Raw genomic sequence first — 16,952 nt, 5'->3', positions numbered from 1 at the left:
AGCCTCTTCAGAAAAACCAACCTGTTACCTTCCCTTCCAAGCTGTTGGACGGAGCTGTGGATATTTTACTTTTATTCCCCAACGTCCTCCAACTCCATCTTTCTGTTTTCCTGCTATTCTCTTCTATGGAATGCATAGAAGGCTATTCTCTTCTGTGGAATGCATTCCAAAGATGACTTCTTGTTCCAGACCATGAACAAGCCTCTTACTCTTCTTCTTTGATGATTTACACACTGCTCTAAGTCCAAACTTTCCATTATTCTCCCTTTATTCTGGCCTTTATCATGGTTTGGTTCATACTGCCTTTGAGAGTGAATCATTCTTTGGCTATTCCTTTCTCCCTGTTTCTCAATAAGCATCCTTTAGGCGTATAACAAGTAGACAAATCTTCCACATGAAATATCTGGGTTACATTTTTAATTCTATACACTTACTCCCTGGGCCAATAATAGAATGGATCTCCAGAAAGAACAGACATTCAGTTGCTGAATGGAAGAAATGTTTCCTTCCCTATTCAAAAGCAGCCCTACTGACTAATTAAAGAAATATGTCAAAACAGTTCCCAAGAAGAACCCATATGTCAGCCAAAGAATTAAATATTTTGAAAATGAGAAGAACCACTTGGTCTATTTTTCAATAGAGATTGAGAACAAAGGAAAAGAAGAAAGACAGAGCAGGAATAAATCAGATTTCAAGCTGAAATAAATATAGAAATCTCTAGTTGTAATGAAAAGGAAAACTATGTAAGCTTAGGACTCTGGTGAAGCCCTAAGACATGTACATGCCTAAGGTTTTCACTACATTTCTAACACTTGCCATAAGCTTTTGACCAAAACCAAGCCCTCCAAAAGGAAAAATGGGACACAAAAAGGTCCTGAAATGATGGGCAATACACAAAGCCTTCTGCATGATACAAATACTTCTCTACCACAACGTGCTTCAAAAATAGTGGTGGCGGGGGGAGGGGAGCGCCTGGGTGGCTCAGTCGGTTAAGCATCTGACATCATGGCTCAGGTCATGATCTCATGGTTTGTGAGTTTGAGCCCCACGTCGGGCTCTGTGCTGACAGCTGGGAGCCTGGAGCGTGTTTCAGATTCTGTGTCTCCTTCTCTCTCTGTCCCTCCCCAACGTGTGCTCTGTCTCTCTATGTCTCTCAAAAAATAAATAAACATTAAAAAAAAATAGTGGTTGGGGGGGCTGTTAGTGAGCACTTGAAAATGTCAGTGTTTTTCTAAGAATGGACTTAATAAACTGCCAAGCACTATTTGAATGTAGAGTATTTATTATTACTACACAGAAGGGCAGTTACCTCTCACCCACTGGTGGGTAACAAATGTATTAAGTGTGTTCCACTGCCCCCTCCAAACTTAAAATTGGAAAAGGAGTTAGAAAAAGAAGAATACTGGGAAGGACTTAGTTCTTCTCTTAAACCCATGTTACCCCTTAGGGAATTGGGATCCTAAATGCCCAAGTAGTAGGAATGAGAGGTGCTCACTCAGCAGCAGAATGTGTCATAATTTGGCTGTCTGCCTTCAAGGAGCAAATAAAAAATATGTGTTTAAAGAAGCAGGGCAGCTGCCCAGCGAGTTTGGATGCCCACCCCTTGAGTACTCAGGACTCTTTTTTCCTTAGTCAACCACTCATGCAGTCTCTGAGACGCATCAGACTAAAGAGTAACGATATGTAGTTGTTTTGGGTCCTGAAGTTCCTGGAGACAACAGCATCACTCTCTTCTTTATAACCCTCCAGAGCAGTTCAAATAAGACCCCATCACAAGGTTTCCATCTTTGGGTTGTATGCAGAAATGGTTAGAAATTCTTCATCATTGGTTCATTCAATAATACTTACTGATACTGTATCACAGTTGATACTGTGGGTATCAAAATGAGTAAGAGTAATAACAAATGTCATATATGTATTACACACATGCACACACACACACACACACACACACACCACTGCTATGAATAAAGCTTATCACTTTGTAGGTTGTAGATACTCACTATCAATTTCCTTCCTCCCTCTTTTACCTTACAGCTCCACCTTCTAACTTATTATTTTACAGGGGACAAGCAAACAAATAGTTCTATTACAGTGAAACCTGTGATATTATATATGATATGATGTGAAATGATATGACAATAAGTGACCAGAGCAAGTGCCATGTTAGCTGAGTCCTAGGCAATAGTTGGCATGATGGTCATTGGCCAGTACAGAGGAATAAGAAGTATTCCCATTCACAATTCAATGTGTCTGCATTTCAAGAAACACAATAAATATTTCTTCTGGAATCTAAACCATAAAAGAAAAGGTCCTATCAATTTAAATGGGAACTATTACTACTAACTGCTTTACCTAAAAAACAAAACAAAACAAAACAAAAAACAAAAAGAAATATCAGAAGAAAATTCAGATCAGAGCAGAGAAACTAATTTTTACTAACAATCAAATGGAAAAGAAATTCTAAATATCTGTGAAAAACAAGGCTAAGTGAACTATTTCTGAAGCAACCAAAAGACCCCTGAGCAAGAAATTTTATAATCATCCTCTTTCTAGGTCGGAACTCTCTCAGAATGAGACAAAGAAAAATCTGGACCTGGAATATGAGGAATACGTTAGGAATCCATTCACCACACTAACAGACATTTGTTTAACAAACAGATGGAGGGCCAGAGTAATCAGATGTAACAGGAAATGGGAATGGAATAATGGGAATACATGAAAAATTATGACTCTAGAATAAAGGGCGAAACATTTTTAGAATGTCCATTAGGTTACGTTAGCAGAAAAGAGAAAAGAAATTCCTAGAATATGATAAAGGAAAGAACCATTTTTCATGTTTCTCTACAGGAAAAAACCCAGTATGCTTTGAAAAACTAAATTTGATATTTTAATGTACCTGAATAAACACTAAATAAATTCTGGAATTTAAAAATTCCTAGGGCTCATTCCACACAACACAGAACAGGGAGGAAGGAACAAGGAATCCTGCTGTATGAAACAAATGACTTGTTTTGGCTTTCTTTCATTAAGCATAAATAAAGGGTGTCTTAAAAGTATATAGGTAGGATCCAAGAGAGTTAGTGGGGTTTTTGTTTGTTTGTTTGTTCGTTTTTGAAGAAAAAGCAAACCATCATAAAGAAAAGATCTTGGGAAGTACACAAATTTCATTAAAATATAATCGCACTTGCAGGAACAATTACTGTGCTGTACTGTAAGGGGAGCTGTTGGCACATAAGAGCAAAGTGCACATATGAGCTCATCCACCAGCCTCGGCAAGACCCACTTCCAGCTAGAAGCAGTCATGTTTCAACACCTCCGATTCCCTAATGCTGACAAGCTAAACAACTTGTTTTGTCTCTGGGAGCTCTTCTCTGGTGATTAACTGCTTATGGTGAATACTAATTATATGAAAGTACAGTATTGAAGAAGTGGTGTCCTATTTCCTCTACCTGCAGCCTTGATATGTCTTTGAATCTAGAAAAGTACTGGGTAGAGACACTGCAAACCAAAAACAAGAAAAATATTTCCCTCTCCCGTGGTAAATGAATGTATCCCCTTCTACTTTTTAGTATAACAGAGTTCACTGACAAGAACCCTCCTTTAATGTTTGGACTCCAAACCAAATAGAATTACAACATAATAAAGTGGATGTTTTCAAGGCCTTTAATAATCATATGGATAAACCTGCAGCAAGAGTTCACAAATTAGTAACTATCAGTGTCCTCAATTCCCCATGTCCCATGTTGAAAATTTACCCCAAATTGTCAGTTCTTAGGAAGTGCACCTCAGATTAAAATCTTCTCACCAGGGAGTCTATGAGAATTTGTTCTTGTGTTTTAAATCCTAAGTGCTTGTTAAACCGCCAACACTGCAAAATTAGAGACCATTAAACAATATAAGGCAGCAAGTGATTAAATCTACCAAATACACATTCAAAGCAGCTTAAGCTACTTTTTAATTAAAAATAAAATATCACTGGCTAAATTCAGATGTCTTAGCTATCCAGAAAAAGTTAGAAGGCTGTTCAAAATGCAAAATGCTGCAGATAGGCCATATAGAAAAGGAGAAATAGGGGAAAGGGTAGGCTGGGGAGGCAGAGCCTTGCAATGCAGATCCGGTTTAGGCAGAGGACAAGAAGGGGGAGTCCTCATGGCACTATGGGGGGAGGACTTCATGTGGCTGCTGATTAAATAAGCTTTATCAGCCAAGTCCTCAGAGAAGACAGGGTGTTTCACCTTCTTTGGCAAGGAGAACGAGTTGAGTAACAGCATCTCAGAAAACTTAGGCACTGGAGATGTATAGATGGTCTAAGGAAATGTTAGTGCTATTTTTAAACATAGCTTGAACTAACTGATAAACAGTTCCTGAAATAATTATTAGCAATTGGGAAAGGAGGCGTGGGGGCTTTTGAGTTAATGGAATCGCTTACATTGAAAGAAATTTTTACTGTAAAGTTAGAAGTATATAAACATTGTAGCTTTAAGTTGTTCCTACTTGTTTAAAGAAAAGAAAAAGGGCCAGGGGGGCTTAGTCAACGTTGGGCAAGAGGCCAAGAATCTGAAGATCAGACTTAAGGCTGGGATGATATCATTCACTCTGAAGTCTTGATACTCTTTCTAAAGCATGAGAAAATTTACTGGTAAAACCTTACCTCACCCACACTTTTCTTATTTTTAACTCTATTTTTTTTTTCCTCTCAGGAATAATTTTCTAAATCTGCTTTCTGCCTTACATGTAAATGTTATGAATTTACATTTAGCTTCCGACATGGTCTTACCTAAAAAGCTTGCCCTAAAGTAAAGCACAGGCACTTGGTAGCTACAGGAGTATAAAACATGATATTCATATTTAATCACTTGGCTTCCCGTTGTGGTCTCAGTCACTTCAGAATCATCCAGGGGTAGTTCTAAAGCCTCCTGAAAAAGAGAGAGAGAGAGAGAGAGAGAGAGAGAGAGAGAGAGAGAGAGAAAATGTGTTTGTCATTTAAAGAAAAAAAAAGTACATTAACACAGAAAGGGAAAAGAGGAGGTTTTCTTCTGGCAAAATAACAGTTAAACAAATATAGGACTATGAGGTAAGGAAAAGGGAGTTTCCAACATTAATGTTTAACATTTGAGTCGTGGGTAAATAGTAAAACCAGAAAACATTAGCATTAAGTAATTCCAGATTGTTTTTGAGAGACAAAGCAGCTCTGGGTAAAGAAACAAGAAGGGGGGAAAAAAGGCAAAAAGATCTATTGCAACAGCAACTCTGAAAAATCTTTACTGTACAATTTTAGCAACAAGATGATGGCTATACAAGCTACCTTCTTCCCTACCTGTGAAAGCTAAAAACATCCTAACAATTGAACAAGAGGCTGTGAAATGTCCCTAAAGATTCTATTGTACTTGCCAAAAAATGATTCATTGTGTGCTGAACAATTCCCAGTTCCATTTTGAATAAGAAAGTTATTTTGCAAGAGGTTGAGTTTGTTAGGTACATTTCAAAACCTGAGATGAGTCTGTTTTCTTTATTATTGTGCTATCGGTGGTATATTTCTACAATAAATCTTGATATTTATAACAGAATAGATGGCAAATATTAATGTCAACTTAAATACAGTTTTTGTAAGCATAGATGGCTCTAGCCAGCTCACTTCTCACTAATTATTCCTTACTGGTGGATTTTTTATTATTTGTGAGTGTTTCTGAGGAATTTATCTTAATGTTTGGAAGCAATTAATTGGACATGTTGAGTCAGAATCTGGTTCCATCCACACTCACTTATTTATTTGGACTGAAGAATTTCCTTTGAAATTAAATTAGTAAAAGGAAAGAAGCAGGTTGGTTTGGCTCATTTCTACCTCTCATTAAAACAGTAACAACAATGAACAATTGGAAAGAGTTACAGGAAAGATTTCAAACTTTATCAATAAGAAATAAGGTTTCCTGTGGAGATAAGTAAAGCCACAGACTGCTCTCCAGATCCGTATCTGCTTTACTAATTCCCCACTCACAGTCAATGCATTGGGGGAGATATTACACTGGATAAATCACAACCTAAGATACGTACAAAATAGTTTTCACTATACTCCAGTAAACACTATCAATTAAACACAATGAATTAAATAACCAGAGACAAATCACTGAAATATATATTCCAGATACAGAAAGTTAATCCAGTAGCAAGAAAGAGGTTTTTCTGTTTGTTTATTTGAACTGTCATTAGGCAATGTTACCTGTACCTCCTTTTAAAGCAATTCTTCAAACCAAATTCTTTCTTTTGGTCAAAGATTAGGTTGGTCAGCATTTATTTATAATTTCTTTTCTTTTTTAACATTATAAAGCATCATGTCTTTGTGACAAAAAACATTAATTGCAAACACTGCACAAGTACATAAAAAGAAGGGAAATCTCCGTTACCCTAGCACTTCTATACCCCAGGTATGTAATAATTTTTAGCAGATTAGTGTATACTTTTAGAATTTTTTCGCCTACAAACACATTCACACACATACACCCACTCACCCACCCCTGATTTAATCACAACACATACACATATTCATTGATTAAATCATGGGCATCCTAGCATGTCCGCCATGTCAGTACTATAGATTTTGCTCTTTCTTTTGATGGCTTCACTGTATTCCAATACATGACTGTGCCATAGTTTGTTCAGTCATTTGTTTTAGTATGTCCATATTGCTAGATATTTTAGGCTGATTATAATTTTCTGCTACTACAACTAATAATTCAATACATATCTTAGCACATATATCCTTTTATACCTCTTTTTTCTGTGGTACAGATTCCAAAAGGGGGCATTATTTTAAGAAAGGGTATGTGCATTTTAAATTTCAATACATACTGCCAATCTATCCCCAGAAAAAAAGGCTGTATCAATTTATATTCCCAGCAAGAATGTAGGAGAATGTCTTTTCCATATCCCATAAGTACTTGAACATTATTTGTTATTAATTTTGCCTATGTGATGAATTTTTATTTTTTTTATTTTGTGAGAGAGAGAGAACAAGTGAAAGCAAGCAGAGAGAATCTAAAGCAGGCTCTCCACACTCAGTGCAGAGCCTGACGTGGGGCTCGATCTCACAAACCATGAGATCATGACCTGAGCCGAAATCAAGAGTCAGACATTCCACTGACTTAGCCACCCAGGGGCCCCTGATGAATTTTTAAACATCATTTTTTGGTTGTAAATTCTAGATTCTTGATTACTAGTGAAAGTGAACATCTATTCATATGGTTATTGGCCATTTGCATTCTTCTTTGATTGCCCTGCTCTTATCCTTTTGCCTATTTTTCTGATATCTGGTTTGCATCTTTCTTATAAAATTATACTCTTTGTATATTAGAAATAACATTATTGGATATAGATATATCTCTCTGCATCATAGAAAAAACAAAGGTGTGCAAGGATATGTGCGATATGTAGAAGTACGTATATAAATATGTACATATAACATTTCATTCAGCTTTCTTTTTAACCATGTTTCTTATATATTTTATCCTGAAGATTTTTTTTTTTACTTTTATGTAGTAGAATCTGTACATTTTCTCTTTGCAGCTTCTGAGTTATCTGTCTTCATTAAAAGGCCTCCTACTTAGGCAAACCATAAGAGCCTCTTAAATACAGAGAACAAATTGAGGGTTGATAAGGGTGGGGAGGGAGGTGGGTTAAACAGGTGATGGGCATTAAGGAGGGCACTCTTTAGGATGAGCACTGGGTATCATATGTAAGAGATGAATCACTGGGTTCTACTCCTAAAACCAAGGCTACACTGTATGTTAACTAACTTGACAATTAAAAAAGAAAGACCTCCTACTTCACCCCCACCTCACTCTCAAAAATTATAAAAATGTTAAATTTTATTCTGCATACAAATACATGTTTTTAAATTTCATTTAGATCATTAATCCATCTGAATTGTGTTTTCGTGTATGGTGTGAGGTAAGGATTTTTTCCAGATGATTTCTAATAGTGCATTCTTTCCCCCATTGTTTTTTGTTTTTTTTTTTTATTTTTTTTTCAACGTTTTTTATTTATTTTTGGGACAGAGCGAGACAGAGCATGAACGGGAGAGGGGCAGAGAGAGAGGGAGACACAGAATTGGAAACAGGCTCCAGGCTCTGAGCCATCAGCCCAGAGCCTGACACGGGGCTCGAACTCACTGACCGCGAGATCGTGACCTGGCTGTAGTCGGACGCTTAACCGACTGCGCCACCCAGGCGCCCCTCCCCTATTGTTTTTTAATGCTACCTTTACTATAAATTAAATGTGTGTGTGTGTGTGTGTGTGTGTGTGTGTGTGTGTGTGTGTGTTTATTCCCTATTCTTCTGTATTGAACTATTTCTCATCTTAGACCATCATTGTCCAATTCTTAAACAAATATTGAATTGGGTTACTAATTTCTACATAAAACTTCAGATACAGACTGTCTGAGACTCAGTCCTGCTAGGGAGGATGAAATTCCTAGAAAGAAGTTTCCTTCACCTAAATTCAAATTCAACACTCAGGTATGCGCTGGGGCTGATGCCAGATACATCCCAGTAGTAATCAATTGGGCATAAATCCAGTTTCTCTGGAACAGTTAGGAGACCCAAGGAATAAGAGAGAGGGGACAGAACACACTTTCTGAAGAGCCATGAGAATTCTCACTGTAACCACTATTCTCATCAGCAGGATACCTCTGTGGGGATTGAAAGCTTGAGCACTCTCCTCATTGGGAGTGCTGCTATGTCTCCCAGTGCTGCTCTAGCTGCTCTGGGCAGCTAGCTATGGGCAAAGACATTTTTGCATCCTTAACTCATATTAAATGAATTTCAATCCTTGACCTGTGTCTGCTAGGATCCTTACATCATTCACAGTCACTGTTATGACGCCCATGCAAGTGTCATGCAATGTGGAAATCTCAGACTTCTACATCTTTTCTGCTTTCCCTTCCAAAAGTACCAAATGGTTGTAGACTACGGTTCTTGCCTTATTCATCTTTGTATTCCCAGAGACTCTAACACTGAGTTGAGAACCACAGTAAACAGTACTTTCTAATTCAGTAGCAAATCTGTTTCTTCCCATCTAAGTATTCTACAACACACTTCATAGATAATTCACCAGCAACACTATCCCCACAACAAAGTCTGAAAAGAAGTAAATGGAGGAGTAAAAATGCAAAAGATCACCAAAAAAATAATAAACAAATGGCAAATAAAGATGTTTAACATCATTAGCCATCAGGGAAATGCAAATTAAAACTACAATGAGATATCACTGTGTATCTATCAGAATGCCTAAAATAACAAATAGTGACACCTTCTAATGATGGTGGAGATGCAGAGAAACTAGATCTTTCATACACTGCTGCTTAGAGCATAAAATCATATGGCAATTTCTTATGAAACTAAACATATAACTACCATATGACCCACCAATGTACTCATGAGCATTTATCTCAGAGCAATAAAAAAACTGTACACGAATGTTCATAGCAGTTTTACTCACAACAGCCCAAAACTTGAAATATTTCAAAGGTCTTTCAATAGGTCATGGTTAAACAAACTGTGATACATCACACTACTCAGCAATTAAAAGAGCAAACTATTTTGTTTTTGCTTTCACTTTTTTTAAGTTTTTAAATTTTAATTCCAGTATAGTTAACATACGGTATTATATCAGTTTCGTGTGTACAAAATAGTGATTCAACAATTCTATACATTACTCACTGCTCTACATAACAAGTGTATTCTTTAATCCCATCACCTATTTCCCCCACCTCCCTCCTGGTAACCATCAGTTTGTTCTCTACAGTTAAAAGTCTATTTCTTGGTTTGCCTCTCTTTCTCTTTTTTTCCCCCCACTTTGCTCATTTGTTTTGTTTCTTAAATTCCATATATGAATGAAACCATATGGTATTTGTCTTTCTCAAACAGGCTTATTTCACTTAGCATAGAAGTCTCTAGCTCTATCCATGTTGTTGCAAATGGCAAGATTTCATTCTTATGCAATCCCTATCAAACTACCAACAGCATTCTTCACAGAGCTAGAACAAACAATCCTAAAAATTTTATGCTATTACAAAAGACCCCAGAAAGCCAAGGCAACATTGAAAAAGAAAAGTAAAGATGGAGGCATCACAATTCTGGACTTCAAGTTATATTACAAAGCTGTAGGTTCAAAACAGTATGGCACCAGACAAAAATAGTAACACAGATCAATAGAACAAAAACCCAGAAACAAATACACAACTACATGACCAGTTAATCTTCAACAAAGCAGGAAATAATATCTAATGGAAAAAAGACAGTCTCTTCAACAAATGGTGCTGGGAAACCAGGACAGTCACATGCAAAATAATGAAATTGGACCACTTTCTGACATCACACACAAAAATAAACTCAAAATGGATTAAAGACCTAAATGTGAGACATGAAACCATAAAAATCCTAGAAGAAAATAGAGGTAGTAACCTTTTTGACATCAGCTATAGCAATCTTCTTCTAGGTATGTCTCCTGAGGTAAGGGTAACAAAAGTAAAAATAAACTAATGGAAGTACATCAAAATAAAAAGCTTCTGCAAAGTGATGGAAACAATCAGCAAAACCAAAAGGTAACCTACTGAATGGGAGAAGATATTTGCAAATGTTATATCTCGTAAGGGGTTAGTATCCAAAATACATAAAATACTTATAAAATTCAACACCCAAAAACAATCTAATTAATAAATGGGCAAAAGACATGAGTAGATGTTTTTTCAAAGAAGACATACAGATGGCAGACACATGAAAAGATGCTCAACATTACTCACCATCATGGAAACACAAATCAAAATTACAATGAGATATCACCTCATACTTGTCAGAATGGCTAAAATCAACAACACAAGAAACAGCAGGTGTTAAGGAGGAGGTGGAGAAAGGATCCCTTTTATTTCTCTTTGTTATGTAATTGCTGTGGCTAATATTTCCAATACTATGTTGAATAAAAGTGGAGAGAGTAGACATCCTTGCCTTGTTCCTGACCTTAGGGGAAAAGCTCTCAGGTGTTCCCCACTGAGCATGATGTTAGCTATGGGTTTTTCATATAAGGCCTTTATTATATTGAGGTATGTTCTCTCTAGACGTATTTTCTTAAGGGTTTCTATCACGAATGGATGTTGTACTTTGTCAAGTGCTTTTTCTGCATCTATTGAAATAATCATATAGTTTTCATCCTTTCTCTTATTGATGTGATGTATCATGTTGATTGATGTGCAAATACTGAGCCACTCTTGCATCCTGGGGATAAATCCCACCCACTTGATCATGGTGAATGATTTTTCTATATATTGTTGGATCTGCTTTGTTAGTATTTTGTTGAGGATTTTTCCATCTGTGTTCATCACAGATATTGGCCTGTAGTTCTTTTTTTTTTTTTTTTGTGGTGTCTTTATCCAACTTTGGTATCAAGGTAATGCTGGCCTCATAAAATTCCTCTTCTGTTTTTTATAACAGTTTGGAAGAATAGGTATTAAATCTTTTTTAAATGTTTGATAGGATTCACTTGTGAAGCCATCTGGCTCTGGACTTTTGTTTGTTGGGAGTTTTTTGATTACTGACTCAATTTCATTGCTGGTAATTGGTCTGTTCAAGTTTTCTATTTCTTCCTGCTTCTGCTTTGGTAGGCTATACGTATCTTAGAATTTATCCATTTCTTCTAGGCTGTCCAATTTGTTGGCATAAAATTTTTCATAATATTCTTTTGCAATTGTTTGTGTTTCTGTGGTATTGGTGGTTACTTCTTCAAAAGAGCAAACTATTGATACACACAACTACCTGGGTGACTCTCCCTGGAATCATGCAAGTGATAAAGCCAATCCAGAAAGGTTACAGACTATTTAATTCCATTTATAGAACATTTTTGAAATGATAAAATTTTAGAAATGAACAAAGAACAGATTAGTGTTGGGGGGTGGGCAGAGGGAGGTGAGCTATTGTTACAAAAGGGCAACATGAGGAATCCTTATGGTGTTGGAAGGGTTCTATATCTTGACTCTGGTAGTGGATACATGAACCTACATATGATAAAATGTATAGGACCAAAAATATACACACACAAACACAAAAAAACAAGTAAAACTAGGAATTTCAAATAAGATTAATGGACTGTATCAATGCCAATATCCTGGTTGAGATATTATATAATAGATTCACAAGATATCACAAGATTACCCACAGGAAAGTGGGTATAATGTACACGGGATCATTCTGATTATTTCTGCATGTGTATCTACAATTAACTAAAATGTTTCTATTAAGAAATGAAAAGATAGTGAGGCAATTTGAGTCTTGCTAAAAATAACCCAAAATTTCTAAGACCTCAGGTGCTAACAATACAGATGGCAGCGGGATCAGGTTAATAAAAACAGGCTAATGTCTGGGATTTGCTTTACAATAACACAGGAAAGGGGTCAGTGGACAAAGGTATGAAAAGGGTATCACTGGCCATAAGGTGGTAACCACTGAGGTTGCTTATTGAGTTCATTGGTATTTATTAGTATATCATTCTGTCTACTTTTGTTAATATTTTAAATTCTCCAAAATAAAAAACAAAATAACAAAGGTTTTTGATACCATGTCGCAATATAATGAATCACAGAACTCTAACAGTGAAAGAAACAAGAATCATTTCATATAGCCTAACACTCATCTTGCAGATGGAAACAACAAATCCCAGAAACGTTGGTAGTTTACCCAATGTCACCCCCAGTTAGAGGCACAGTTAGTTATAACCTATGTGGAAACCCTGAAACCACTGCTCTTTGTACTGTAGTACGCCATTTCTTAACCATTAGCATACTTAAATTGGACTGATGTTCTGGGGAACATCAGATTAATATTAACATTTGAGTAAATTTGTTAAAATTTTATTACTTTTATTATGTTTTTAAAAAGGGATTTGGGTATATTTAATTTGATTTAAGAGTTACTAGAAAAAGAAGTCACATGCACTTTTATTTTCTTCAAAATGTTGCTATGTCATTATATTAGAAGATACCTGTGTTTAGAAAATTACATTCATTCAAGGAGCAAAAAGATTAAGTGGTTCACGTTAATTATAGAAACCTTGATTTTATTGAATTCAATTAACAGTAAGTTTACAGTGATCTCTCATTTAGAAAATCTGATATGAATTAAGCTTTACAACTAAATCCCATTAAAGAGGGATCATGGTGAAGACACTTCATAGATATTTTATTGAAAGCAAACCCAAATAGTGTGTTGGGCTTAAGAAATGAGATCCATATCTCTATTTAGCCTACAGGAAAAAGTAATTGAAGGAAGAAAAACTTTTCTTCTATCACTAAAAATATCTATTACTATTACTGAGCAAACCTAAGTAACGAGCTTTATTCATAATGTCCCCTTGAGGAAAAGAGAGTCTATTTGTTTATCTTCTACCAGTCAAGTTTTTTATTCAAACCTAACATTAACAAGCCAGAATCACAGCCAAGAAGCCAAAGAGTGACAAGGGGGCAGTGCTGGTTCAGAGGCAGTCTGTAGCTGTATCCATCAGTGGACACATAAGCCATCTACAATGGAAAAATGGGCTATGTAACAAACTTCATTTAGTTTCCTTCCTTCTTCCTTCCTTCCCTCCTTCCCTCCCTCCCTCCCTCCCTCCCTCCTTCTTTCCCTCCTTCCTTCCTACCTTCCTTCCTTTCGGAGAAAGCACACATGCAAGCTAGCAGGGGAGAGGGGCAGAGGGAGAGGGAGAGAGAGCATCTTAAGCGGGTTCCACATGGAGCCGTGAGGCAGGGCTCCATCTCACAACCACAAGATCATGACCTGAGCCAAAATCAATAGTCGGACTCATAACTGACTGAACAACCCAGGCACCCCTCATTTGATTTTCTTGAGCCAACGGCTTTTAATGTCATCAGAAGTGATAAAAGCTGATGAAAGCTTTTTAACAAACCACTGAAAAGTCAATTCCTTAAAAAAGAAAGAATTTCAACTATTAAAACATTTAAAGTGAATTATAAAAATAATCTAGGTGGAACTCTAAGTAAAAGCAGGCTTTTTTTCCATTTCACTTGTTTTAGATTGGGGTGATCTTTTCACTATCTTCACTCCTAGAATGACTTTTTTCATGATCTCTGTGGCTTTTGAGTGACTCACAACAACCCTTCCAAGTGATGGCCTTTTTTTCAACAATTGTAAATGTAGTAAGTGGTGTGCAAGAGAGGGTTAAACACAAGGCAGACATCTGTCTTATAGTACTCAGGGTGAACAACAAAGGGTGGTCACCAAGATGATCCCAAGAATAGCATCTCAGTGATGCTCCCCCTGTTTCTAGGTATATTATCACTACTACTCCTGATTTTTTTTTTTAAGGGAAAAAAAATACATGACTCTTTGCTCTTCCAGCTTCCACATAGGGGAGAGAATTAGCATCAGCATGGCCAATGTGGGTTCCTACTGAGATAAAGAATCTGTCTCCTGTGTGGGATGAAATCCTGCTCTGCAGCCTGGCAAGCTAAAGGGCAAGGCAGGAGGGAGGGGACCCAGAAACCCACCAAAGCACATCTGGCAGCTTTCTGCATGCTTACAGTTGTCTCCATAGTGCTTCTTAGGCCCTATTTCCTTTAGGACTGTGCAGGAGATAGCAAGGCAGCTTGAGCCTGAAGCTGGACAGCTAGCAAATCGGATGAGTTCAAGGCTGTCTCTTAGACTCCATGCCAGAGAACACAGCTCCCCTGGGGGGAGGGAAGGGTAATAGTGTTTAATAGCACCTATCATATGCCAATGACAATTAGCCCTTACATCAGAACAATATATAAATAACATTGTTTTCTGAGGAAAAAAAAATCAGAAGGGCTTACAAGGACTTCTCTAAAGAAAGGATGGTTCTTCTCATCTACGTTTTAGGATTGCTGAGCAGCTACAAGCAAGAAGAGTTAGCAGGATAAGGGATTTTAAAATCAGAAACCCCTAATGGCAATCATGACTAAACGGAGAAAGGGAAAGACTTTCAACAGTATTCTGAGCTTTGAATCAGTCTAACGTGTTCAGAGTTTCCCCTTTGCATGTTACATAAGAAAGACCAGCATAAGAGGCACCTGGGTGGCTCAGACAGTTGGTTAAGCGTCCGACTTCAGCTCAGGTCATATCTCACAGTTTTTGAGTTGGAGCCCTGCATCGGTCTCTGTGCTGAACGCTCAGAGCCTGGAGCCTGCTTCGGATTCTGTGTCTCCCTTTCTCTCTGTCCCTCGCCCGTTCTCTCTCTCTTTTTCTCTCTCTCAAAAGTAAATAAACATGACCAGCATCAGGTTTTCTGCTTCACTCTTCAAGGACCATCAGATCTGGGGCGTAGGGGATGTTATTAAACATTTGTGTTCTCAGGCGCCATCCCCACACTGTACCTTTGAACTCAGCACTTCTGGGATGGTACTTAATAATCTACCTTGTTTACCACATTCCAGGTGATGCTAATGCAAGTGGTCAGCAAACCACCCCAGTGGTTGCCTCACATATACATGAAGTGCCTACTTTGGGATTCTTTACTTTTAGAGTCTATGGGATTACAGTGCCAAGAAAGCCCAATCACCAAGACTCAAAACTGCAATAAACCAGCTTGCCTTCACTGGCTGCTCATCTATGTCTTAGGGAATATCACTAGCTCATTGGTCTCCTTTCAGTGGGATCCTATGCACCTCTGTTAAACTAAGACATCAGTTCGTCACCCCCATTCAAGGTACAGAGTCTCTGGCCTTTTCCTTTATCTCCTCCTATCCAAAAAAAAAAAAAAATCCTTCAGTTTTTCCTTTTTCTTTGAATTAATTCTTGCTAAAAATATCAATGGCCATTAATGGCTTAGTATGGTACTCTTTTATTAATCATTACATTCAGTTGCAGATCTGTGGCTGATAGCCTTAATCACAAGGAATCTTTACTAGTGGAATTTGGGGTGCCAAAAGGAAGTAAGTTTTGCACCATGCATGTAACCACCAATGTGTAAGATGTGCCTTAAAAGCCACTCTATGTTTTAAATCTAGAGTCAGAAAATTCTTCCCTGTGCTACAGGGTAAATCAGTTTCAACTAGATTTACCCTTGCAGAGAATTAAGAAATAAGAATCATCTTTTATATAATATACTCTCAAAACTATGAACCAATGTATTGTCTTCAGAATTCTCTTTCCCATATTAAACAATCCTAGTTCTTTTCCTTTTTTTTTTTTTATATCCCTGATTCCAGAGGTCTGCAAAAGCTTTCTTAAAGAGTCACAGACCAAATATTTTAGGTTTTGTGGGCCATAGGTCTCTGCCATTGTAGCGTAAAAGCAGCCATTAGCAGCATGTAAACAAAAGGACTGCAGTGAAAACTTTATTTACAAAAACAAGGTATGGCCCATAGACCTTAGTTTGCCTACCCCTATGAGTCCCATCTTAAGGCCTTCTTTAACTTCATTTTATTATACTTTTATAAGTAGTAAGCAGAACCTTATTAAAGGAGGTAGATCTCCATTTGGTGAACTTCCTCCCCCCCTTTTCTACCTTCTTTTCCTATCTTAGGATGTTACATTGGATGTCCTGTGGGGATAAATTCTGAGCCTTAAAAGAATGATGATAATTGAATCCAATAGGCTGAAGTTTGGCTGAAGCCATTTTCTAAAGCAGAGATAGCACTACTCTCATTTAAAGAAGTGAGATTTTTAAATGTCTTGATGAATAAACTGCAAATTCCTTCAGCATATGAATGAACTTCTATACTCAAATCCAGAAATGGGTAAATTTCACTGCCAAAGGGTGAAAATGATAAGGTCTTGATAAAGAGTCCCAAAGGCAATCATTGTAGTAATTTCAGAGGGCTGTGCAGGCTCTCTCACCGTGTGCACAAGAAACAGCACATGTAGGAACAAGCAAAGATCTAGTCTGCAAGACCTCCCAGTAAGCCAACAGCTCATTCCACTTCTTCAAGA

The 16,952-nt window shown here is 37.2% G+C and overlaps 1 protein-coding gene across 19 annotated transcripts in view; it reads right to left on the bottom strand.

Annotated features, from left to right (window-relative positions):
* The window catches only part of ATG10 (autophagy related 10), a 260,981-nt gene that overhangs the window by 94,300 nt on the left and 149,729 nt on the right, over positions 1-16,952 (bottom strand). For all 19 annotated transcript variants that reach the window (XM_047862227.1, XM_047862255.1, XM_047862221.1 and 16 more), the window contains one exon: positions 4,781-4,919. In XM_047862227.1, coding sequence (XP_047718183.1) covers positions 4,781-4,919 — 139 coding nt within the window. The remainder of the gene's footprint in view (positions 1-4,780; positions 4,920-16,952) is intronic.

This window comes from Prionailurus viverrinus, chromosome A1 (genome assembly GCF_022837055.1).
Source record: "Prionailurus viverrinus isolate Anna chromosome A1, UM_Priviv_1.0, whole genome shotgun sequence".
NCBI classification, from domain to species: Eukaryota; Metazoa; Chordata; class Mammalia; order Carnivora; family Felidae; genus Prionailurus; species Prionailurus viverrinus.
The sequence above is the reverse complement of the archived record's forward strand: the minus strand, read 5'-3'. Positions and strand labels throughout refer to the sequence as shown.